The sequence below is a fragment of the Dendrobates tinctorius genome, unplaced genomic scaffold (assembly GCF_039654945.1).
Source record: "Dendrobates tinctorius isolate UK_male_01 unplaced genomic scaffold, ASM3965494v1 ptg000111l, whole genome shotgun sequence".
Classification (NCBI taxonomy): domain Eukaryota; kingdom Metazoa; phylum Chordata; class Amphibia; order Anura; family Dendrobatidae; genus Dendrobates; species Dendrobates tinctorius.
The window spans coordinates 35,241,964-35,268,562 of record NW_027361779.1 but is presented as its reverse complement, the minus strand read 5'-3'; the positions used below and the strand labels follow the sequence as shown (position 1 = coordinate 35,268,562).

At 43.5% G+C, this 26,599-nt stretch overlaps 1 protein-coding gene across 4 annotated transcripts in view; it reads left to right on the top strand.

Annotated features, from left to right (window-relative positions):
- CYB5R4 (cytochrome b5 reductase 4) overlaps nucleotides 1-26,599 on the top strand; it is a 415,380-nt gene that overhangs the window by 94,639 nt on the left and 294,142 nt on the right. For all 4 annotated transcript variants that reach the window (XM_073589653.1, XM_073589651.1, XM_073589652.1 and 1 more), the window contains exon 4: nucleotides 11,709-11,793. In XM_073589653.1, coding sequence (XP_073445754.1) covers nucleotides 11,709-11,793 — 85 coding nt within the window. The remainder of the gene's footprint in view (nucleotides 1-11,708; nucleotides 11,794-26,599) is intronic.

The following is a 26,599-nucleotide window of genomic DNA, read 5'->3' as shown; positions in this document are numbered from 1 at the left end:
ACAGAGCCTGGAGTAGGGAATTTAAATAAAGTGATAAAAGATGATTTTTCAACAACAACACAGCTGATATGAAATACACAGGTAGGAATTTTTTCAGCATTCTGTAGCCTGTATGTCCATAATAATAGTTTAGATAGGTCAAATGTGGTAACAGATGCCTTTTAAAGATGATATATTTCCTTTGTATTTTAGGCAAAAAAATATATATTGTAATTTTTTTTCATTTTAAAAATTACAAAAAAGGAAAATGGTCTGATGCAAAAGTTTGGGCACCCTTGGAGATTTGTGTGCTCAGATAACTTTGACCAAGGTTTCAGACCTTAATTAGCCTGTTAAGGTTATGGCTTGTTCACGATCATCGTTAGGAAAGGCCAGGTAATGCAAATTTCCCAGCTTTATAAAAACCCAGCCTCCCTTAAGCCATGAGTGGTTCAAAGCAGCTGCCTAGCACTCTGAAAATGAAAAGGTTGGAGTCCCACAAAGCAGGAGAAGACTATAAGAAGATAGCAAAGCATTTTTAAGTTGCCCTTTCCCCAGTTCGAAATGTAATTAAGAAATGACAGTTAACAGGAACAGTAGAGGTCAAGCTAAGGTCTGGAAGAACAAGCACAGTTTCAGTGAGAACAGCTTGTAGGATTGCTAGAGAGGCAAATCAGAACCCACGCATGACTGCAAAAGACCTTCAGAAAGATTTAGCAGACTCTGGAGTTGTGGTACATTGTTTTACTGTTCAGAGACACATGCACAAATATGGCATTCATGGAAGAATCATCAGAAGAAAGCCTCTCCTGTGTCAGAACTATGCAAAATAACATCTAAATACGTATGTTGCATTTTGGAAAGCTGTCCTGTGGACCGATGAGGATAAAATAGAACTCTTTGGCCACAATGATCAAAGGTGTACAATATTTCAGGAAAAAAACATCTCGACAACCATTAAACATGGAGGTGGATCAATCATGCTTTGGGTTTGTTTTGCAGCCAATGGCACGGGGAATATTTCCTGCGTAGAGGGAAAAATGGATTCAATGACATTTCAACTAATTCTTGGTGCAAACATAACAACATAACACCATTTGTAAAAAAGCTGAAGTTTAAAAGAAGATCGCTTCTACAAATGGATGATCCTAAACACATGTCAAAATCCACAACAGACTACCTCGAAAGCCGCAAGCTAAAGGTTTTAACCCCTTAACAATCGCCGATATGCCTTTAACGGCGGCACTTAAGGGTACTTCTTCCTCAGCACCTCTTTTTAATGGCGCTGAGAAATAAGGTTATAGCGCTCCGCAGCGTCCGAAAATCTCCAAGGTCGCGGCTACCCGGGGGTAGCTGAAACCCCGGAGAACATGATTCTGGTAGGTTTTTTTACTACCCCAGTATTGCGATCACCTTATTCACGTAATAACGGCGACCGCAAAAAAAGTCAGATTTCCTATTTTTTTTTCTCTCTACTCTGATATGATCTACCACATTAGAGGAGAGAGAAATGGGGTCTCCCAAGCCCACCCGTCTCCTTCGGGAAAAAAAATGGTGGGCGCATGCGCAGTGCAGCCGCCGAGATCGGCCGGCCGGCACCTGTCAACAATAGGAGATTTCTCCTATTGGTTCATTTTGATCACTCTGATAGACCCTATCACAGTGATGAAAATAAAAAAAAATGTAAATCAAATCCCCCTTTATAACCCCCTAGGTAAAAATTATAAAATAAAAAAAACATTTTTTTCGGTTATGTTTGGGGTTATAGTTAGGGTTATGGTTGGGGTTATATCTAGGGTTAGAGTTGGGTTAGGGTTATGATTGGGGTTATAGTTAGGGTTGGGCTAGGGTTAGAGCTAGGGTTGGGGTTAGGATTGTATTGGGGTTAGGATTTTGGTGTTGGGGTTAGGGTTGTGGTTAGAGTTATAGCTAGGGCTGGGATTGGGTTTAGGAGTGTATTGGGGTTAGGACTGTGTTAGAGTTCGAGTTAGAATTGGGGGGGTTTCCACTGTTTAGGTACATCAGGGGGTCTCCAAACACTACATGGCACCTGCTATTGATTCCAGCCAATTTTGCGTTCAAAAAGTCAAGCGGTGCTTCCTCCCTTCCGTACCCTGCCATGTGCACAAACAGTGTCTTTCCCCCACCTACGGGGTGTCTGCTTACTCAGGATAAATTGCACTACAAATTTTGTGGTCCATTTCCTCCTGATATCCTTGTGAAAATAAAAAAGTTTGGTTTCAAAGTAATTTTATTGTGAATTAAGCAAAATGTTCATTTTTTTCCTTCTACATTGCTTTAGTTCTTGTGAAGCACTTGAAGGGTTAATAAACTTTTTGAATGTGGTTGTGTGCACCTTGAGGGGTGCAGTTTTTAGAATGTTGTCACTTTTCGGTATATTCTGTTATATTGACCACCCAAATTCACTTCAAATGTAAATTTCAAATGTGTCCCTAAAATAATGGTTTTGTAAATTTTTTGGAAAAATTAGAAATCGCTGGTCAACTTTTAACCCTTAGAACGTCCTAACAAAAAAAAAAATTATGTTTCCAAAATTGTACTGATAGACATGTGGGAAATGTTATTTATTAACTTTTTTTGTGTGATATGACTCTCTGGTTTAAGGACACAAAAATTAAAAGTTTGAAAATTGCAAAATTTTCAAAATTTGTGCCAAATTTCCATTTTTTTTCATAAATTCAAGTCATATCAAAGAAAATTTACCACTAACATGAATGTCACGAAAAACAATTTTCAGAATCAGTGGGATCTGTTGAAGCGTTCCAGAGCAGTTATAGTCTCAAAAAGTGACAGTGGTCAGAATTGTAAAAATTGGCTTGGTCATTAAGCAAATTGGCTCTGTCACTAAGGGGTTAAAATAGCCTTTACAGTCCCCTAATCTGAACATCATTGAAAATCTGTGGGTAGATCTCCAAATAGCAGTGCATGTAAGACGACCCAGGCATCTCACAGAACTGGAAGAATTTTCCACGGAAGAATGGATGAAAATCCCTCAAACAAAAACGAAAGACTACAAAAAGTGTTTACAAGCAGTGATACTTTCAAAACAGGTGCTATTAGGTACTAACCATGGAATCATATGAGAAAATGTGCAGAAGGATAAGAAAAAAATGCAAAAAACAAGTACAAAGATGTAAACATATTTAAAAAGTGGGAAACCACAAGGTGGTTGCATCAAAACCAAAATACACACAGATAGGACCTAAAAGGCTAACAGTACATGCTGACTGTTTTTACAACGGGGAATAGGTAAGGGCTAAGAGAGGTATTTAAGACCAAGCAGTCTAACTACCAAAAATATAGTGGTGTCACAAAGACACAGTACGCTATTAGTATACCCTAAGGATTGAATGCATTCAATTTTGTACAGAATCCGTTATGTTATCTATGTAGTAATGGGTCTTATAGCATTATGTATGGCTAGCTATTTCTGAACCACAATGCTGTGTCTGTGGATTTCTGTTTTTAGGTTCTAACCATGCAGGGAGTTCAAGCTTTTGCATCAGCAAAATGTGTCATCTTTAACTTTAGGGCTTTTAGATATCATTTCATCTTCAACTTGCTTAACTGTTCACAATAACAGTCATTTTGAATAGGGGTGCCTAAACTTTTACATGCCACTGTAGCTGCTGAAATCACCTTTCCTCCACACATCGTGAATGCCCCCTGGTTCTTTGTAAGGTCTTTAGAAGGAATAAGTCATGTGCCAGTCTTCTGTATTTACCGCACATGTATACATTTGAATAAGATTGCTACTGAAGCGACTTTTTTTCTAAGCTAAGCAAGTCCAAATTTTCCAATGTCTCATCATGTGAGAGGCCTTCCTTCCATGTAATATTCTAGTTGCCCGCCTTTGAACTGACTAACTTCCCAATGTGGAAAATATGGAACCGAAAACTGGATCCCATATTCAAGATGTGGCCTCACCAGTGATTTATAGAGGAGTTGGGATCACAGGATTTTATCTCTTTTTATACCCTAAAATCTTGTTTGCTTTTGCAGCTGCTGCTTGATATTGAGTACTGCTGCTTAGCTTGCTTGTAACCAGAATACCCAAGTCCTTCTTCTGTTCTTTAGTCCTTTCCATTTAATATACAGTATAATATACAAGCAATGGTATATAACCGCATCCTGTGTGTTACAATAAATGTGATGGATGCTGATTACTGGACAATTGAAGGATCAGTCGCTGTAACATATAAAGAAAGGATGTGGAAACCACAAAAATACAACCAATAGATCCAAATTAGCAGAAAAATTGATTCTTTAATTAAGGAATATACACAGAACGGGAAAAAAAGGGGAACATGTGCAAAAAGACAAGCAAAGTGCAGCAGTGCTAGAGGACACGTGACCTAACCCTGGCCATATTATCACATGTAGAAATTAAGGTCAGAGTACCATCCTTTACTGAAAAACTATATATCCTGGTAAACTCTCCGGTATAATATAAGGGAATTAAGGAGCAACATGCTGCCGATGCATATGGGTGCCAATTACAATTAACTACAAATGTGGCCAATTCACAAGCATCAACATAGCTTCAAAAATAGTAGGCTAGTAGTAAGGCATCCCATGTAAAAGGGTTACAGTACCCACCCAAAGAAATGGCACATGGGAACGCCCACCCACACTGGAGTGAACGGTACCGGATAAGAACGTTACCTCAGGAGATGAGAATTCAGATGTCCGGGCGGTCAGCGCGTCACCCTGACGCGCGTTTCGGAGATGTACTCCTTCGTCAGGGGGCGTGGAGTGTATTAAAACCGTGGGTATAAATATCGCTGGACCGGAAGTGCCCGTGACACGGACCGGAAGTGACACGTGCAGTCATGGCAACCAGAGACGCAGGATGGGCGCAGCGTCATGCAGTGGGAGGGACCTGGTGGAGGCCAGACACTCCCCCACACACATAAAGATGCCAAGACCAATCCACATGCCAGGACATGGCACATATGCGTGCGGGACCGCCGCCACGTTAGTTCCACCACTCGTGTATCATAGAAAGGAATATCCTATATCAGCAGTATACCATTATTTATGCCATTATCTATGCCCAGGTTTACCAAGATACATATGCAGACCAAAAAAGAGGATATACAAGAAAAGATTATCAATAATAGCAATAGTATCACTGCACCTCACTAAATCCACATAATACACGATATATAGACACAAAGTGTCAAACCTTCATATCAATTAGTGCATATGGGTGACAATAGACACAATAGTATAGAATCTTGATATCCATGGAATCAATATATCCAGGCAAAAACAAACGGCATATATATTGTATACCTCATATTACAAAAACATGACATGAAAAGTGAAAATAAAAATAATGAAAAAACAAGAAAAATAAAAATGAATAAGTAATAAATAAAAAATAATGAAAATGAATGAAGAATGATAAAAAAGGACATAGTAATATATAACCACAAAAACAAATACAAAAAAAAATAAAATAAAATATGCAAAAAATACAAAAATTACACACACAAAATATGCATGGCATATAATCATGTCAATTAAGAATAGGGCATTCTTCATCCACGACAAACGGAGGTGAAACAGGATCTTCCGGGCTACGTCCAGTCCAGGGGGTGCAAAACTCGTTCTAAGACAGAATAAGGTAATTTAAAAACAAATAAAACAAAAACTGCTGCGCAGTGCATATCAATGCACTGCTCCAAAACACGAAGGCAATCCTAGAAACGGAACATATGACAAATTTTCGTTTAGTCCATGGGGATGTACCGTGTCCAACATCCAAATCCACCTTGTCTCTTTCTGGGCCAGACGTTGAGACACTCTCCTACCCCGAATCCCCACATCGATCATGTCTATACCCTTTACTTGTAAGCCACTGCTGTCACAATTATGATAGGTCTTAAAATGCCTGGGTAGTGTTTCTTCATTTGCCACGGCTTGTATGCCTAAAACATGCTCCCTGATCCTAACTTTCAACTGTCGGGTGGTCAGCCCTACATAAATTAAGGAACAGGGACATGTGGCATAGTAGATGACATTATGGGACGTGCAAGTAATAGATTTCCTGATCTTATACTGTTTATGTCCGGAGGAGTCTGTAAATGTGTCATCTTTGACCATATTAACACAAGGCACACAGCAGCCACAGGCATTGCTACCACCACCCCTATTACGGGCAAAGTCATCTAAAAAGGTCTTAGGGGATTCACCAACGTAATGACTACGTACAATATGGTCCCGTAGATTTTTGGCCCTCCTAAAGGTGATCTGGGGTTTATCCGGGATGATCTTAGTAATAATGGGATCCGTCTTCAGTATTGCCCAAGATCTATTCAAAATGCCATGCATTTGCTCCGACCGTGCACTAAAATTAGTGATGAATCTCACTGTATCAGGTTTACATTGTTCATTGCCAGTTTTATATAGGAGAGAATTCCTATTACTGTACTTGGCTTCGAGATACGCCCGTTTACTAGAACGATTACTATATCCCCTCTCTGAAAAACGATTCCTCAAATCTATAGCCTGAGACTCAAATTCTTCTTCGGTTGAGTAGATGCGTCAAAGGCGCAAAAACTGACCAATTGGTACAGACCGCACCATATGTGTCGGGAGAGAGGAGGATGCATGCAGGTTAGTGGCCGTCGGTTTTCAAAATATATTTGTTTGGACAATTCCCACCTTACCACTACTGAATGAGACATCCAAAAACTCAACCCTATCTTTATCAAAAGTGTCGGTAAGGTGAATGTTCCGGTCATTATCATTCAGGTCCACTATGAACTCCTCCAATAATTTAGTGTCACCCTGCCAGATAACAAGAATGTCATCTATGTAGCGCGTCTTCATCAGGACGCGCTCCATAGATGACAGACGATCTGACATCAGGAGGTCCCTCTCCCACAGCCCCATGAACAGATTGGCATAGGAGGGCGCAAAGGCCGCTCCCATGGCTGTACCCTGGAGCTGCAAAAAGAAGGACCCCCTGAAAACAAAAAAATTATGTGGAAGGGTAAACTCCAAAACTTACAGGATAAGAGCCCTTAGACCTGGGGATAGATTGAACATTGATAGAAAAAAATTCCGTGGCCCGCAAGTCATCACCATGGCGAATACTGGTATATAACGATTCAACGTCCATAGTGACTAAAACAGTATTCCTATCCAAAAAGAGTCCATCTGTCTTGCGCAACAGCTGATTGGTGTCCTTGAGGTACGAGGGCATGACATCCACAAGCGGCTGGAGTAATGAATCCAGCCACTTGTTGTCACACTCCAGGTAGCTCCCCCGCCCCGAGACTATAGGTCTACCTGGTGGAGTTTGTATATTCTTATGTGTCTTGGGGAGGAGATAGAATGTAGGAATGGTTGGTTCAACTACAATCAATACTGACAGAAGCTCTTTGGAGATAATATCAGCTTCCATTGCTCTTGTCAGAATCTCCCTGAGTTGCGCACAAAAGGCGGACAAGGGGTTAGATGTCAATCTCTTATAACACGTAGTGTTAGAGAGTTTACGCATGGCTTCTTTCTCAGAGTTGTTTGGGCCACAAAACAATGTCCCCCCCCCTTGTCCGCCGGTGTGATCACAACATCAGGGAGATTCTGCAAATGAGTCAAATGCCTCCTCTCCTCCCCAGTCAAGTTGTCTCTCTGGATATGCTGGGGCACCTTCAAAAACTCGTTGCTCACCACTTTCACAAAAAGATCAATAGCACTACAGCTCAAAAGGTGGGGGAACCTCTTGGAGTGTGTCCTGATGGATGGAGGTGTCTTGTCAGGGCATAGATAATGGCATAAACAATGGTATACTGCTGATATAGGATATTCCTTTCTATGATACACAAGTGGTGGAACTGATGTGGCGGCGGTCCCGCACGCATGTGCGCCATGTCCCGGCATGAGGATTGGTCTTGGCGTCTTTGTGTGGGGGAGTGTCTGGCCTCCACCGGGTCCCTCTCACCGCATGACACTTTGCCCATCCTGCGTCTCTGGTTGCCATGACTGTACACGCGTCACTTCCGGTCCGGTGATATTTATACCCACGGTTTTAATACACTCCACGCCCCCTGACGAAGGAGTACATCTCCGAAACGCGCGTCGGGGTGACGCGCTGACCGTCCGGCCATCCGAATTCTCATCTCCTGAGGTAACGTTCTTATCCGGTACCGTTCACTCCAGTGTGGGTGGGCATTCCCATATGCCATTTCTTGGGGTGGGTACTGTACCCCTTTTACATGGGATGCCTTACTACTAGCCTACTATTTTTGAAGCTATGTTGATGCTTGAGAATTGGCCACATTTGTAGTTAATTGTAATTGGCACCCATATGTATCGGCAGCATGTTGCTCCTTAATCCCCTTATATTATACCGGAGAGTTTACCAGGATACATAGTTTTTCAGTAAAGGATGGTACTCTGACCTTAATTTCTACATGTGATAATATGGCCAGGGTTAGGTCATGTGTCCTCTAGCACTGCTGCACTTTGCTTGTCTTTTTGCACATGTTCCCCATTTTTCCCATTCTGTGTATATTCCTTAATTAAAGAATCAATTTTTCTGCTAATTTGGATCTATTGGTCGTATTTTTGTGGTTTCCACATCCTTGCTTCATTTAATATACAGGGTGGGCTATGTATATGGATACACCTAAATAAAATGGGAATGGTTGGTGATAACAACTTCCTGCTTGTGGCACATTAGTATATGGGAGGGGGAAAACATTTCAAGATGGGTGGTGACCATGGCAGCCATTTTGAATCCAACTTTATTTTTTCCAATGGGAAGAGGGTCATGTGACCCATCAGACTCATTGAGAATTTCACAAGAAAAACAATGGTGTGCTTGGTTTTAACGTAACTTTATTCTTTCTTGAGTTATTTACAAGTTTCTCTTTGTTTACAGCCATTGACATGTCGCAGAGGTTAACACGTGAGGAGCGGAGAGAAATTGTGTTGATGTCTGGTGAACGCAGTACCCGGGCCGGGTCATTGCAGCAGATTTCAATGCAAGACACCCTATGCAAGAATACTGTCATCATTCTCATTTTATTTAGGTGCACCCATATAAATGGCCCACCCAAAAAAGTTTGCCTCATCACTGAACATATTGTTCTGTGTAAACTGAAGGTCCTGTTCCAATTTTTGTTTTGCCCATTCCCCCACACAACAACTCGATTAAATACTTGTGGTTAGAGTTGAAGAAAAAACTGTTTACAGTTGTGCTCAAAAGTTTACATACCCCAACAGAATTTTTGGGTTGTCATTATGATTAAAAAGAGAAAACACAGTAATTTGACAATAAATTGATTCACCCAACCACTAACCATGAGGGGTGAAAAAGTTTTGTGTTATCATTCATATTCTCTGAAAAAAAGGCAAAGAAAGCAAAAATTCTGTCGGGGGTATGTAAACTTTTGAGCACTACTGTACATATCAAAGTGAGTCGACCAGTATGCATCAACTTTGGGAATGTGTAGAAGAGACCTGGGATCAGATTTTGGTAGGGACATGCTTGAATCTGATCAAGGACATGCCCAGAAGGATTCAGAAACTGTCGAAAGACAAAGGTGGATTTACAAAATGCTAGCAAATAATAAAAAATTAAAATTTTTTGATTTTTTTAGGAACAAAACAGTAACAATGCAGTGACCTGACAAGAATCTGCATAACTAATCACATGCAAAAGAATCGCAAGTCAAATTTATGTGTTAGGCGTCGGATTCCTGGGACTGCACAACAGGAATCCAGAGCCGTACATCCAGTGGTCTCCCATTCCCCTCCGACTGCTCAGGGACCTGCTCAGCAATCCCGGCGATCCAGGTGTCCTGCTCAGACTCGCTCTGTGAGCCTGGATGTTGCTGCCACCTCTGGTGCAGCAATGGTAGCGCAACCTGCTCTGCAGGGAACCGCTCCAGAGGCTAAGTCCTCTCGCCATGCTGCTGGGCATGCCCACAAGATGACCTCTCAGTGGAGAGCAGGGGTCACATGCTCGGGTCCTGTGTCGGATCTGATTGGTCCTTCCCAGAGTACTGGAAGGTCCCGGAAGCGCATGGCTATAAAAAGCCCGCATGGCTACTCGGCCATGCGCTAGTGTAGACTATTATGCTGTGTGTGAAAGGTGATGGATGCATGTGTCTGGTGACTGACTTATTTGAAACCCTCTTCTCTCTGATATTACGAATGGTGACAGAGTGTTGGTTATAGTCAGTTCCAGGTAGTGGCAAGCTAGGCGCCACGGAGCTTACCGCATCTTACACTAGCGTCCGTCGGTGTCCGGCTCTCCGGCACCGTCGCTTAGCGGCTACAGTTACCGCCGCGCTGCAGTAGCAGCATCTATTGGCGTTCGCGGCTGCGACGCCACACGCCGGCTAGCCTGTGGAGTTAACAGGTCCAGCGTTCCTTTCTCTCTTATATTAGGGCGTCTCTGTGTCCTAGACAGAGTCTGCCTTAACTACCTCGGGTGACGTTAACCCGAGTGCTCTACTTCGCCATCTAGCGAGTTTGCCATTATCCAGCAGCGGTCTTTACACCTACTGCACGGTGCACCTCGGGCGGCGAACGCACCTCCTATTATTTATATTTGGTGCGTTCCGCCGTCCCTAACATTATGTACAAGATAGCCAATATGATTATCTGTAAAGTGATAGTAGTCTCATGTTCTAGGCAGTAGTGGATAGTGAGATATGGAGGCTGAAAGTCAAAAGTTCAAATACTTGTTAACCTTTTGCTTATCAGTTTATGTCAACAGGAGTTGCAAGCCTTAAGGCTGTGTGCCCACGATGCGATTTTAAAGCGTTGCCGCAATTTTCGGCGCAAAAACGTTTAAAAATCGTGTACAGAACTCACCCCATGCATTCCTATGGCATTCCACACATGCTGTGCTAATGCTGCGCTTTTTTCCGTGGCGGAATCGCATCGTGGTAAAAATCGCAGCATGCTCATTCTTTTGTGCGGAATCGCAAAGAATTGCCGCGATTCCGCACCCATAGGAATGCATGAGAATCACTTACTTCCTGCATGTGGCTATGCCCACCATGCGCGAAGTTAAGCATCTCATGTGCGGTTGGTACCCACGGTGTGGAGGAGAGGAGACTGTCCTCCAGGCCCTGGGTACCATACCCCTGTAAAAAAAAGAATAGAAAATAAAAAATCGGGGTTTATTTACCTTCCGACGTCCCGCGCTGCCTTCCCGGCCTCCGCGTTCCCAGTAATTTAAGACTACCGTAAATTTATAAAGTTGTTTATTTTTTATTTTTGTTATGGTTATAAATCTGATCATATCCTATAATTCCTACAAGCTGGCTGCTCTTCTAGATCATATTCTAAAAATGCCTTTATACGGTAGAAAGCAGCAGATATGGAAACATGAATAGCGCTTTGAAAAGTATGCGTTCAAAATAACCATGAATCCATTTAGTCATTAGATTATTTTCTTCTATTTTCTCCAGCATTGCCCAGCTGCACTACTTAGTTCATTTTCCTGTACCTGATCAAGTTCATTTTCTGAAACAAAATTAAAACAAAAATGTTAGCCTAATGCAGAATCTCCAGCAGGGCCGCCTACTGCCACAGGTTTTTAAAAGCATTTGTCTTATATTAGTCAAAGGACCTTTTGGGCTTCCTAAGGCTTTAGGACCCGTGGGCAACTGCAGCCTGGTTGTGTCCTTGTCTTTCATTTTATGCTCACCACCATGTATCATTATTTTTATTCTTAGGTTCATCGTTGGGTTAACTATGAGTCAATGTTGAAAGAATGTCTAATCGGGAGGATGGCTGTGAGACCTGCTTCATTACTGAAAGGTAAAAGCTGAGATATACAGGGTGGGCCATTTATATGGATACACCTGGGTGGGCCATGTATATAGATACACCTAAATAAAATGGGAATGGTTGGTGATATCAACTTCCTGTTTGTGGCACATTAGTATATGGGAGGGGGAATACTTTTCAAGATGGGTGTTGACCATGGCGGCCATTTTGAAGTCGCCCATTTTGGATCCAACTTTATAAATGGCCCACACAAGTGTAGCTATATAAATGGCCCACTCTGTGCAATCTGATTTAATTGTAATAGGTTATAAGCATTATACTTACTATGCCACATACAATATTCAAAACTATTTGATTTTGTGCTGTACTTAATGTAATCTCTCTATATAAAAATGAATATGTGTGTGTGTATCACCAAAAAATCATGAAGCATCTTTCATTTCACCAGAGCTAGTTAAAAGAAGCTGAGCTGTGATTGTGTCATGAATGATCCATGCTGGATCAGGACTGATAAAAAGCACAGGTAACCTTTTTTTTTCTTAAGCTGTGCTTAAGTTTGGTTTTTGCCCCCGGTGGCCATTAGGATTATTGCACTGTGGTGTCTTTTGTTCTAAGTTTGGCCCCGGTGGTGATGAGTGTCATTGCACTCTGGTTTCTTTAGTTAAGTGCACATGATTATAATGCAGGTGTGATTGCTCTGGCTCTATAAGAGTCACAGGTGTTGCAATCAGTGTTGGTGATAGTGTTCATTTCAACCATCCTTGGTGGAGGAAGGAGCTGGAGAATGTTCCTTGCAGCACTGTCTTAGCCCTGGTGTGGAAGGAGTCATAGGGGATTTCCTTGTAGCTCTGACAGAGCTTGGTGGCAGCATTTCAGGAGGAGAGCTGCATTCTGGTGGTGGACTCTGTTGCCAGTAGCAAGTGCAACAGAGTAAAGCTAAGTGGTGTCTCCCTGTTTGTGTTTTTCCTCAGTGTGTATTAGTGCAGCGGTGGGGCCAGTGCCTGCGCCACCCAGCTTCCTAGCAAGGGATAGGGGTAGGGTGTGCTAGGGCGACAGGTTCCTTATCGGTGCCCGGTGCGGAACCGGCATAGGGAACATTAGGAGCGTTAGGGACACTGACTCACGGGAGTGCAGGAGGTCTCCACGTCCCCTTTCCCTATCGCAGGGCCCACCTTTGTAACTGTTTCCCCTTTCCCCATGTCTTGTTGTTTTAGTTACCGGCCTGCGGGCCGTGTCACACAGGACTGTATCACGTGCCGCGTCTTGTTGTTTTAGTTACCGGCCTGCGGGTTGCGTCACACAGGACGGGTCATCGTGACATTATCACCAACCCATAACTTTTTTTTTTCTGCTGAGCCATGGACCCAGTTCAGACCTTTGCCCAAATGCTGCAGACCCTTACTGAGGAGATTAGGGGGCTCCGTGGTGAGTTGGTGCAGCAACTGCAGCAGTTGGTGGGCTTTGGGGGCTTGGTTCAGAGACAGGCTCAGCCAGAACCCAAGATATCCCTCCCTAACAGATTTTCTGGAGGGAGAGATCAATTCTTGGTGTTTCAACAAGCCTGTAAACTATATTTCAGGCTGCGCCCTCATTCATCAGGGAGTGAAGAGCAACAGGTGGGAATCATTATGTCCCTTCTTAAAGGGGATCCCCAATCCTGGGCCTTCTCCCTACCGGACGATTCTCCATCATTGGTGTCCGTGGACGAGTTTTTTGCGGCTCTGACGCTTGTGTATGGGGATCCTGATGGCGTCGCCCTGGCGGAGTCCCGAATCCGTAGGTGTAAACAGGGAGCCCGGGTTGCTGAGGAGTACTGCTCAGAGTTTAGGAGATGGGCCACTAACACTCAGTGGAATGACCCTGCGCTTAGGAGTCAATCTGTGCAAGACTTGTCTCCAAAGTTGCAGGATACTCTGGTGCAGTACGCCGCCCCCAGGTCGCTGGAGGCCGCCATGTCCCTTGCCATCCGGGTGGATAGACGCCTTAGGATACAGAAAGTGCACCCTGATGTCCTTGCTAGGGAGGAGGTCTCACCAGTGCGAACGGAGGAACCCAGACAGCCCGGTGTTGTTGATACAAAAAAGGGGGTGTCTGCGGCTCATCGTGGTGGGGGGTATGCTTTTCCTGTGGGAAGCCTGGCCATTTTAGGAGAGCCTGCCCAGTTCATGCCAAGTCTCCTGACGAACCTATGCAAGTAGGAGGAGCTAGTTTGTTTTCGGAGCTGCCTATGGTTTGGGGAGTGGTGTCGGCATGTTTGTACTGTGGACAGACTGGTCATGTCCTGAAGGCTTGCCCATTGCGCGCCAAATTATCTGTGCCATCTGAGAAGCCACATTCCCCTGGTCACTTGGAGGGAGGCGACCAGGGAGTATACATTTCCTCCATTTTGCCCTCCCAAGGTACCATGTCAGCAGAGGTCTTGGCTGGCGGGGTACCGGAGGTGATACCGGTGCTTGTGGACAGCGGAGCAGGAGTCAGTCTGGTGGATGCTCGCTTTATCCAGACTCGTGGTCTGAGGTGTAGGACGCTAGCCCAGCCTATAAGCGTCCAGGCCATAAACTCTGTTCCACTGAGCCAGGGGAGCTTGACCCAAGTCGTAGAGAATATCCATCTGCGTATAGGACATCATGAGGAGTCCTTGTCATGCTACGTCTTGGAGGGAATGCAAGTACCTATTGTTTTAGGCCTCCCTTGGCTGAAAAGACTCAACCCGGTAATAGATTGTAGTAGTCCAGTGCCCATATACCCATCACACATCCTCCATCCCATAGTCCAGTGCCCATATACCCATCACACATCCTCCATCCCATAGTCCCATGCCCATATACCCATCATACATATCCTCCATCCCATATTCCCGTGCTCTTATACCCATCATACATATCCACCATCCCATAGTCCTGTGCCCATATACCCATCATACATATCCTCCATCCCATAGTCCAGTGCCCATATACCCATCACACATCCTCCATCCCATAGTCCCATGCCCATAAAGCTGTCATACATATGCTCCATCCCATAGTCCAGTGCCCATATACCCATCACACATCCTCCAACCCATAGTCAACCATTATGACATCATAATGAGCGGCGGGGCTTGCAACCTATGATGACAACAGCGTCACCATGGCAACCATTATGACATCATAATGAGGGGCGGGGCTTGATACACACGCACTTTTTCCCCATTATGTAGATAGGGGCAAAATTGTTTGGTGAATTGTAACGCGCGGGTTTAAAATTTCGCCTCACAACATAGTCTAGGACACTCTCGGGGTCCAGACGTGTGACTGTGCCAAATTTTTTGGCTGTAGCTGCGACGGTGCGGATGCCAATCCTGGACATACACACATACATACACACACTTGAGCTTTATATATTGGATGAATGTGTGTGTGTGTGTATCACCAACCAATCATGAAGCATCTTTCATTTCACCAGAGCTGTTCAAAAGAAGCTGAGCTGTGATTGGTTGCGATGAGCAACAGTTTTCCTTGCAAACAATCACTAAGCATCTCTCATTTCACCAGAGCTGGTTAAAAGAAGCTGAGCTGTGATTGGTTGCTATGAACAACAGTTTTCCCACTTGACAACACCTCAGCAGACACTGACATGGTGGGTGAAATATAGCATCTTTGGGAACATAAGCTCCCAGCCATTGTCTGCCCCCCTGAAAGCAGAGAGCACATGACAGAGATTAATCACACATCCTCCATCCCGTAGGCACATCTTCCCTCTTAAAGGGATCTCCAGTATTGAAGTTAGGACAAATCCATCCAGCGCTCTGATACTGACCCCAGGCCTCTCTTAAAGGGATCATTGGTATGGAAGCTAGGGCAAATCCATCCAGCGCTTTGGTTTTGACCCCAGATCTCTCTTAAAGGGATCCCCGGTATGGAATTAGGACCGTTCAACTCAGCTCTGTGGTTCTGACCCCAGGGTCTCTTAAAGGGATCATTGGTACGGAAGTTAGGGCACATCCACTCTGCGCTTTGGTACCGACCCCAGGCTCTCTTAAAGGGATCCCCGATATGGAAGTCAGGGCAATTGCCTTCAAATGCTCTTGTACTGACCCCAGGCTATCTTAAAGGGATCTCCTGTGTGGAAGTTAGGGCAAATCCCTCAGTCCTCTGATTCTCACCCCAGGCTTCTATTAAAGGAATCATTGGTATGGAAGTCAGGGCAAATCCACTCAGCGCTCTGGCTCTGACCCCAGGCTGACGGGATGATGTGGGATATTAGGGGGAGTAGTCCGGTGGCTCTGGCTGATGGGATGATGTGGGATATTAGGGGTAGTAGTCCGGTGGCTCTGGCTGACGGGATGATGTGGGATATTAGAGGTAGTAGTCCGGTGGCTCTGGCTGACGGGATGATGTGGGATATTAGGGGGAGTAGACCGATGGCTCTGGTTGATGGGATGATGTGGGATATTAGGGGTAGTAGTCTGGTGTCTCTGGCTGACGGGACGATGTGAGATATTAGGGGTAGTAGTCCGTCGGCTCTGGCAGATGGGATGATGACCCATATATTATAGTGAATGTGGCTATGTGGAGTGGGCGGGGCTCTTCACTCAGAGAGAGATAGATATATATATATATAGATATATATATATATATATATATATATATATATATATATTCATTATAATTTGTTATAACTGTAGGTAGTTACTATGCCCGGGCAGCATCGGGCTCTTCAGCTAGTCTATATACAGTATATAAAACTCAAAATCTGTAGTACCCCGCTCTATACAAATCCACAGTTCTCGCCCAATTTGGGTGAAATTTGGCACATCCCCTCTCCACCCACAGGAGCAGAATACTGCACACATTAGATCTCGCTAGCGTCCCCCCGTCACGAGATTGGGGCCCCCGATGTTAGGCCCTATACATATAATGGGGAAATAAAATGTGAAATCTGTTGAAGCCCGCTCTATACAAATCCACAGTTCTCTCCCAATTTGGGTGAAATTTGGCATGCCCCATCTCCACGCACAGGAGCAGAATACTGCGCATGTTAAATCTCGCTAGCGTCCCTCGTCATGACATTGGGCCCCCCCAAAGTTAGGCCCTATACATATAATGGGGAAATGTGAAGGTGAAAGTAAAAGTGCTGAGGGGAAAACAACAGTTGTGACTGACCGGGACGGATTATAACTACAGCGCCAAAGAGTCGCTGCTAAAGGGGAACTCTGGAACGCTTCCATGGATCCCGGTGATTCTGACATTGTTTTCTCGTGACATATTGTACTTCATGTTACTGGTAAAATTTCATTCAAATTTCATTCAAATAACTTGCGTTTATTTGTGAAAAAAACAGAAATTTGGCAAAAATTTTGAAAATTTCGCAATTTTCCAACTTTGAATTTTTATGCCCTTAAATCACAGAGATACGGCACACAAAAAACTTGATAACTAACATTTCCCACATGTTTACTTTACATCAGCACAATTTTGGAACCAAAATTTTTTTTTGTTAGGAAGTTATAAGGGTTAAAAGTTGACCAGCGATTTCTCATTTTTACAACACCATTTTATTTTTAGGACCACATCACATTTGAAGCCACTTTGAGGGGTCTATAGGATAGAAAATACCCAGAAGTGACACCATTCTAAAAACTGCACCCCTTAAGGTGCTCAAAACCACATTCAAGAAGTTTATTAACCCTTTAGGTGCGTCACAGGAATTTTTTTGAATATTTAAAAAAAAATGAACATCTAACTTTTTTTCACAAAAAAAGTACTTCAGGTTCAATTTTTTTTATTTTACCAAGGGTAACAGGAGAAATTGGACTGCAAAAGTTATTGTGCAATTTGTCCTGAGTACGCTGATACCTGATTTGTGGGGGGGAACGACTGTTTCGGCGCATGGCAGAGCTCAGAATGGAAGGAGCGCCGTTTGACTTTTTCAATGCAAAATTGGCTGGAATTCAGATTGGACACCATGTCACGTTTGGAGAGTCCCTGATGTACCTAAACAGTGGAAACCCCCTACAAGTGACCCCATTTTGGAAACTAGACCCCCCCAAGGAACTTATCTAGATATGTGGTGAGAACTTTGAACCCACAAGGGCTTTACAGAAGTTTATAACGTACAGCGGTACAATTAAAAAATCATATTTTTTCCACAAAAAATGATCTTTTCACCCTCAATTCTTATTTTTCCAAGGGTAAAAGTTATTGTGCAATTTGTTCTGAGTACGCTGATACCCCACATGTGGGGGTAAACCACTATTTTGGCGCATGGCAGAGCTCGGAAGGGAAGCAGCGCCATTTGACGTTTTTGGCTGGAATTGAGATCGGACACCATGTCGCGATTGGAAAACCCCTGATGTACCTAAACAGTGGAAACCCCCCACAAATGACACCATTTTGGAAACTAGACCCCCTAAGGAACTTATCTAGATGTGTGGTGATAACTTTGAACCCCCCAGTGCTTCACAGAAGTTTATAACGCCCGGGCGTGAAAATAAAAAATTCGTATTTTTTCCACAAACATGATCTTTTAGTCACCATTTTTTTTATTTTCCCAAGGGTAACAGGAGAAATTAGATGCCAAAAGTTGTTGTCCAATTTGTCCTGAGTATGCTGATACCCCATATGTGGGAGAAAACTACTGTATGGGCACACGTCGGGGCTCGGAAGGGAAGTAGTGACGTTTTGGAATGCAGACATTGATGGAATGGTCTGCGGGTGTCATGTTGCCTTTGGAGAGCCCCTAATGTACCTAAACAGTGGAAACCCCCCACAAATGACCCCATTTTGAAAACTAGACCCCCTAAGGAACTTATCTAGATGTGTGGTGAGCACTTTGAACCCCCAAGGGCTTAACAAAAGTTTATAATGCCAGGGCATGAAAATAAAAAAATCGTATTTTTTCCACAAACATGATCAATTAGTCCCCAATTTTTTTATTTTCCCAAGGGTAACAGGAGAAATTGAACCCCAAAAGTTGTTGTCCAATTTGTCCTGAGTAAGCTGACACCCCATATGTGGGAGAAAACTACTGTATGGACACACGTCAGGGCTCGGAAGGGAAGTAGTGACGTTTTGGAATGCAGACATTGATGGAATGGTCTGCGGGTGTCATGTTGCCTTTGGAGAGCCCCTAATGTACCTAAACAGTGGAAATCCCCCACAAATGACCCCATTTTGAAAACTAGACCACCTAAGGAACTTATTTACATGTGAGGTGAGAACTTTGAACCCCCAAGGGCTTAACAAAAGTTTATAATGCCAGGGCATGAAAATAAAAAAATCGTATTTTTTCCACAAACATGATCAATTAGTCCCCAATTTTTTTATTTTCCCAAGGGTAACAGGAGAAATTGAACCCCAAAAGTTGTTGTCCAATTTGTCCTGAGTACGCTGACGCCCCATATGTGGGAGAAAACTACTGTATGGACACACGTCAGGGCTCGGAAGGGAAGTAGTGACGTTTTGGAATGCAGACTTTGATGGAATCGTCTGCGGGTGTCATGTTGCCTTTGGAGAGCCCCTGATGTACCTAAACTATTGAAACTCCCCACAAGTGACCCCATTTTGGACACTAGACCCCCCCACGGAACTTATCTAGATGTGTGGTGAGCACTTTGAACCCCCAAGTGCTTCACAGAAGTTTATAACGCTCGGACGTGAAAATAAAAAAATCATTTTTTTCCACAAAAATGATATTTTTGCCCCCAATTTTTTATTTTCCCAAATGTAACAGGAGAAATTGGACCCCAAAAATAGTTTTGCAATTTGTCCTGAGTAGGCTGATACCCTACATGTGGGGGTAAAACACTGTTTGGGCGCATGGCAGAGCTTGGAAGGGAAGGAGCACCATATGGCTTTTTCAACTCAGAATTGGCTGGAATTGAGATCAGATGCAATGTTGCATTTGGAGAGCCCCTGATGTGCCCAAACAGTGGAAACCCCCAATTCTAACTCCAACCCGAACCCCAACACACCCCTAACCCTAATCTCAGCCCTAACCCTAGCCCTAACCCTAGCCCTAATGGAAAAATGGAAATAAATATATTTTTTTAATTTTATTATTTTTCCCTAACTAAGGGGGTGATAACGGGGGGTTTGATTTACTATTTATGGCGGTTTTTATGTTTGGCGGCTGTCGCACGCTGAAAGACGCTTTTTATTTTAAAAATAGTTTTTGCATCACCACATATTGAGAGCTATAATTTTTCCGTATTTTGACCCACCAAGTCATGTGAGGTCTTATTTTTTGCAGGACAAGTTGACGTTTTTATTGGTACCATTTTCGGGCACGTGACATTTTTTGATCGCTTTTTATTCCGATTTTTGGGACGCAGAATGAACAAAAACCAGCGTTTCATGAATTTCTTTTGGGGGGGTGCGTTAACACCATTCCGCGTGCGGTAAAATTGATAAAGCGGTTTTATTCTTCGGGTCAGTACGGTTACAGCGATACCTCATTTAGGTCGTTTTTTTATGTTTTGTCGGTTTTATGCAATGAAAACTATTTTATATAAAAAAATAATTATTTTTGCATCGCTTTATTCTGCGAGCTATAACTTTTTTATTTTTTCGCTGATGATGCTGTGTGGCGGCTCCTTTTTTGCGGGACAAGATGACGTTTTCAGCGGTACCATGGATATTTATACGCGTCTTTTTGATCGCGCGTTATTACACTTTTTGTTTGGCGGTATGATAATAAATCATTATTTTTTGCTTCGTTTTTTATTTTTTGAAGGGTTCGCTAAAGGGGTTAACTAATGGGACAGTTTTATAGGGCGGGTCGTTACGGACGCGGCGATACCTAATATGTGTACTTTTATTGTTTTGTTTTGTTTTTATTTTCAAAAAATGAATTTATTGGGGAATATTTTTTTTTTTTTTTTTACTAATTTATTTGGCGATTTTTTTTAAAATTATTTTTACACTTTTTTTTAATTTTTTTTTTACTTTATTACATAGTCCCAGGTGGGACATCACTGTCCTGTGACAGATCGCTGATCTGTCACATCACATATCACTGTGACAGATCAGCAATCTGTCACAGGCATTGAAGAAGACTTCCTCTTGCCTGCGCTTTGCAGGCACTGAGGAAGCCAGCTTCCTGCAGGCCCCCGAAGGCCCCCGTCGCCATCTTGGATTCGGGGGCCTGGAAGAAAGGAGTCCCCCGTAGCAGCGCTGCACATTGCGCTGCCGTGGGGGGCTCAGGGAAGCACGGAGGGAGCCCCCTCCCTGCCGATGCTTCCCTTTAACCCCCGGTACACCGCGATCGTGTTTGATCGCGGTGTGCAAGGGGTTAACGTGTCGGGGGCGGTCCGTGACCGCCCCTGACATATTGTGCCGGGTGTCAGCTGTGATAATCAGCTGACACCCGGCCGCGATCAGCGGCGCTCACCACGTGGGCGCCGCTGATCGCGGTAGACGTACTATCCCGTCCATGGGCATAGGAGCCCGGGTCCCATGGACGGGATAGTACGTCTCATGTCAGGAAGGGGTTAAAGGGAATCTGTCACCCCTTTTTTGAGATATCATGTAATGATATAATTCAGTTGTGTGTCACATAAGGATTCCCTTAGTACTTTTGCTTCCCCCTGACAACACACCTTTCATGCATAAATACCTTGTTTATATCGGTTCAGATGTATGTAAACTGCCGCTGTCCGGTCCACTGGGCGGGGCTTATTCAACTGCTCCCCCCTCCCTGTCTTGCTCTACACAAGAAGAAATGCGTAGAGCAAGACAGGGAGGGGGCGAGCAGGTGCTAAGCCCCACCCAGCGACAACGCCTCCCACATATATTGCTTATATTTAAGTGAAAAATTTATTGTAGTATAATGTGAACATCAGACATTTAATCATTTTTATCTATAATATATAGCGCTGTAAGCGTCACTCTGTCCGAAGCCTTTATAGACTGCGCAGGCGCATCGCGCTTGCGCAGTCAATAAAGGCTTCGGACAGAGTGAGGCAGCCAACAGTGAGGAGTGTGTATGGTGCCGGAGATGGCGGTACTGTACACACTGCATACCGCCATCTCCGACGCCATACTTACATACTTACCTGACCGGGAGGAGCGTTGACGCTGCGCTTCTCTTTGGGGCAGGAGACCGGGAAGGAGTGTGGCCGGAATCGCGCATGCGCATAGCGCGATCCGGCGCCATTTTACTGAAGACACACTTGTATGGGCAACATCTCTAACAATTTCCAGGTATAAAGGACTTGCCTCATGCACAGTCAGTTTTGATGAATGGTTGAATTTTTCTGTTTCTCTGAGAGCAAGTGAAACATTTTGCTGAAATAAGGTCAATCCGCTTGCTATATGAGATGGAGTGAAATCTTTTTCCTTGCGGCAACGCTTTGCCTGCTCCATGTCATCCAAATACTTGTCAAAGTCAAACTCCTCATCTGATGAGGATGAAGATATGGCAGCAGTAGCACTGCCAGGACCCAAGTCCTCTTGTGCCTGACAATCCTCCTGTAGGCCACTCATCCTAACTGCTACCTCAGTCAGAGCTTCTTTCCTTTAGTAAGCTGTTGATCATCCAGCAATATACGATGACTTGGGTCCACATAAACAGCTGACAGATAAATTTTATTTTCCAGTAGCTGTGTCTCTCTCCGTTTCATTGAAGCAGAAATGCCATCTGCGATTAAACCTCCTCTTTGAGACAGGCAAAATAGCAAGTTCTTCCACTTCCTTATGAAAATGCCAGGAGTTAAATCCTCAGCTTGTAATTTTTTTAGTCACGGTAAATGGGTGATCAAGCAATTCCTTCAATTCAGCCACCTGTGTCCATTGACATTCATTTAGGGTTACCTGAGGGTTCGCCATATCTATAAGAAACGGCTTTAGTTCAAGCAATCCCTCAATCATTAAATAAGTGCTACCCCACCGAGTGGCTTGATCGACAATTGCCCCTTTCCCAACAAGTCTCTTCAAGAAAGATGGAATCAATTTTAGGGGTTCTGGCGGCAATAACCAATTTCCTCACTTTTCCAATCAGATTTCCAGCATGTCCCTCTTGCAGACTATCTCTTATTGCCAGCTGCAGCGTGTGCACAACTTTCTCCAGCTCGGGACCCAGGAATCGGATCCTGTGCAGGGCAGGCACCCCTCCCCCTCCTCTCTCTGGTGAAGACGGCAGAAGACAGGACAGAGGAGGGGAGATTGCCCCCTGCAGTCTGGAGCCGATGCAGGGCGGGAGCACTGCAGCATATAAGTGAGTTTTGATAGGTGCGTGCCCCTGCTTCTAGGGGTGGGGCAGCTGTCCCCCCTGCCCCTCGCTGGCAATGGCCATGGTTCTCACACAGCATTTTTGCGGATCCGTTTTTTGCAGTAAAATGCAGTGACGCTGGGCATCCCAGCAAAGTCAATTGGTTTCAAGATATGACATTCAGACACATCGTTTTGTGAGGATCCTTTTTTTGGGCTGAATGAGCATGTCAGTTTGTGTGGCATTTTTTTAATCTGATTTTGCTATTGAAAACATTATCTATGAGCTCAAAAACCTTTCAGGTGATGCGGTTTTTTAAAAAGCTGATCTGCTTTTGCAGCTGAAAAACGTATCCTCAAAAAACGCAGCAAAAACGCTGTGTGTGAATGTAGCCTTAGATCAGGAATAGAACAGTACTTTATAGGACATTTCATAACTTTCCCAAATTCCTATGAAAAAATATTCAGCACATTCTGCATTGAACTACTGTACCCAATTTATTATATATTTTAGGAATCAGAGTCGGTCCATTTTATACCGACTCCACCAAAATAAGCACCGACTCCACGACTCCGACTCCACGACTCCGACTCCACAGCCCTGACGGCAACACTGGCTGCCTTTTGAGATGGAAGCTGAAGCACTGAAAGGCACCTGCAGATGTGTTTAATGCTGTCCTGTGTACGTTATAATCAGGTGCAGCTCTGCAGTAAGATCAGGACAGCAGGCATTACAAATCCCCCTTTCATGTTACTTAGTAATAAGCTCTGGAGGCAGATTCTCATGCATATCAGTTATCCAGGAATAAAATATTTTTTTTTACTATGAGACGAAAACTAGCAGCCACCTGCTTGTTCTATCTGGCGTCAGCTCAAAGTTGTCACTGACCCCTCTTCCTGCAATTCAGCTTCTCCACATCAACAGAGTAGTTCTGGTGTCGGAGCTTGACTAACAAGGTCTTGCTCATTGACAGAGGGCTTCCCATAGTTATGCAACAAGGAGTTGATTGTCAAACAGCATGATTTCGGCAGTCACAACCCAGCAACAAAGCAGAGTGGAAGAGAAGCCACTGCTTTGTTGACGTGACATCAGAGGAAGCCGTAGAATCGCCGGTAGGAGCAGTTAGTGACCACTCTGCGATGGCAGGGATCTGCGCTAGGTAAAATAGGTAGGTAGTTACCAAGTACATGACTCTTAGTTTTTAGGCCTAGCACTAAATAAAAAAAAAAAAAAAAAAAAAATACAGTCCTTGATAACCTCTTTGACAGGTCAGTTACATAAGAAAAATATGGATTTCTCTGCAATAAGACATCAGAGTGCAGATATTAAGGTGTCAATGTATTAAATTTTTGATGAACTACATACACTAGTATGACCTACATAGCAAAAGTGTGTGTAAATTATCTCTCTCTCTCGTTAGTGACAACTTTTAGAGAAGCCTTTAAGGAGTCTTGCAATATGACTAGTTAAATTTAACCAAGCAGCCATCTTGCATATATTTGCCTTTCATCATTATATAGCAGGGTTTGGCTGACTGATAGGTGTCAGGGTTGACTAATATCCCAAAGCAGCATTAGGAGTTACACATTCAACTAGCTTAATCCTGCTCTATAATGATGAAGAGCATGTACCCCATATAACACCTATCTGTAGATGGGTATCTGGCTTTGCCAATATCTGTTTTCAATTATAGCTGAATCCTTTTGTTAGGATGTTGTTGATCAATCTTGCTGTTTGGAGTGTACATTTGGCGGTACTGACTACATCATTTGGTTTACATCTGTAAAAGGCATCTGATAATTAATTAGAGCTGAATCATTCCTCTAAATTTGCAAACCTGGAACCAGGAGACTTACCGTCTGCTAGTGTATCATCTTATATCTAGTGGTTGCCTTGCACGTAAGCAGACAGGCTCTTCCAATATGATCAAAATACAGTTAGGTCCATATATATTTGGACAGACAACATTTTTCTAATTTTGGTTCTAGACATTTCCACAATGAATGTTAAACAAAACAATTCAGATGCAGTTGAAGTTCAGATTTTCAGCTTTCATTTGAGGGTATCCACATTAAAATTGGATGAAGGGTTTAGGAATATTCTTGAATGACCAAGTCAGTCACCTGATCTCAACCCAATTGAGCATGCATTTCACTTGTTAAAGACTAAACTTCAGACAGAAAGGCCCACAAGCCAACAGCAACTGAAAACCACCGCAGTGAAGGCCTGGCAGAGCATCAAAAAGGAGGAAACACAGCTTCTGGTGATGTCCATGAGTTCAAGACTTCAGGCAGTCATTGCCAACAAAGGGTTTTCAACCAAGTTCTAGAAATGAACATTTTATTTACAATTATTTAATCTGTCCAATTACTTTTTGGTCCCTTTAAAAACAGGGTGGCACATGTTAAGGAGCTGAAACTCCTAAACCATTCATCCAATTTTAATGTGGATACCCTCAAATGAAAGCTGAAAGTCTGAACTTCAACTGCATCTGAATTGTTTTGTTTAAAATTCATTGTGGTAATGTCTAGAACCAAAATTAGAAAAATGTTGTCTCTGTCCAAATATATATGGACCTAACTGTATGTGCCAAGAAACTCAAATTTAAGTATAAATAAGTACAGTCTATATAGAATTACTGCAATTAAATGAAGATTTTTGTACTCAACGTAAAATATACTTCTCGTAGTCTTCATTTGGAGACACATGTATCATTGGTTAGTCTGCTGCAAGCTGGAGGCTGGCAAAACATAATATCTTAACAAAAAAGTTGGCTTCTCCCCAGCAAGCTATAATTCACTTACTAACACAAGCACAACGTCTCCTCTTTTAGTGAGCAATCAGTAGAATTCAGACCTTTGCACAGGCCTTCTGGAATGACAAACAAGGAATCAGAACAACCGTAAATTCTGATGGAAGACCCTGAGAGAGAAGATGTGGACTGTCCGGGAGAGCCCACGGGACATCTGCCAGTAGGTTGATCATGTCCACATATAAGGATCTTTAAGGCCATTCCGGCACAATAAGGACAACATGAATCCCCTCATGTGTTGCGGCAGTTTAACAGCCGACAGACATGCAGCTGCTAAGACTCGAACATATTTTACTCAAGCACGTCTGAGATACTCTGATAACACCTGAGCATGCTCGAATAACCCCTTATCTGAGCACATTCGCTCATCACTACTGGACACCATTAGATCAAAATCTGAAGTGCAACACCGAAGACAGAGCTGGCTGAAAAGCTCTGAATAAAACAACCACTGCGAACAACCCCTCGATAAATAGAAAATCCATGACACAATAGTCCACTTCAATTATGTCAATCGCTGCGATCAATGATACTCTGTCATCCGCCCACTCAAGAATCATTAGGACCGCTGCTTTGGCCGATCGACTCCGACAGTTGATATATGCCACTGCAGTGGCACTGTGGGGACTGAATCCGGATGGGTAAACCTGAGAGCAGGTGCTGCCAATGAGGAAGTGACAGGCGGATGCTCTGAGTTCCAATACATTGATAGGGAGAATCATCTCCCGTCTCTTCCATGAGCCTTGAACGAAGAAATGACAAAAAATTGCTTCTCATTCGAGGAGACTTGCATCTGTCATCAGAACCTGCCACTGAGTAGGGAGGATGGAGTGG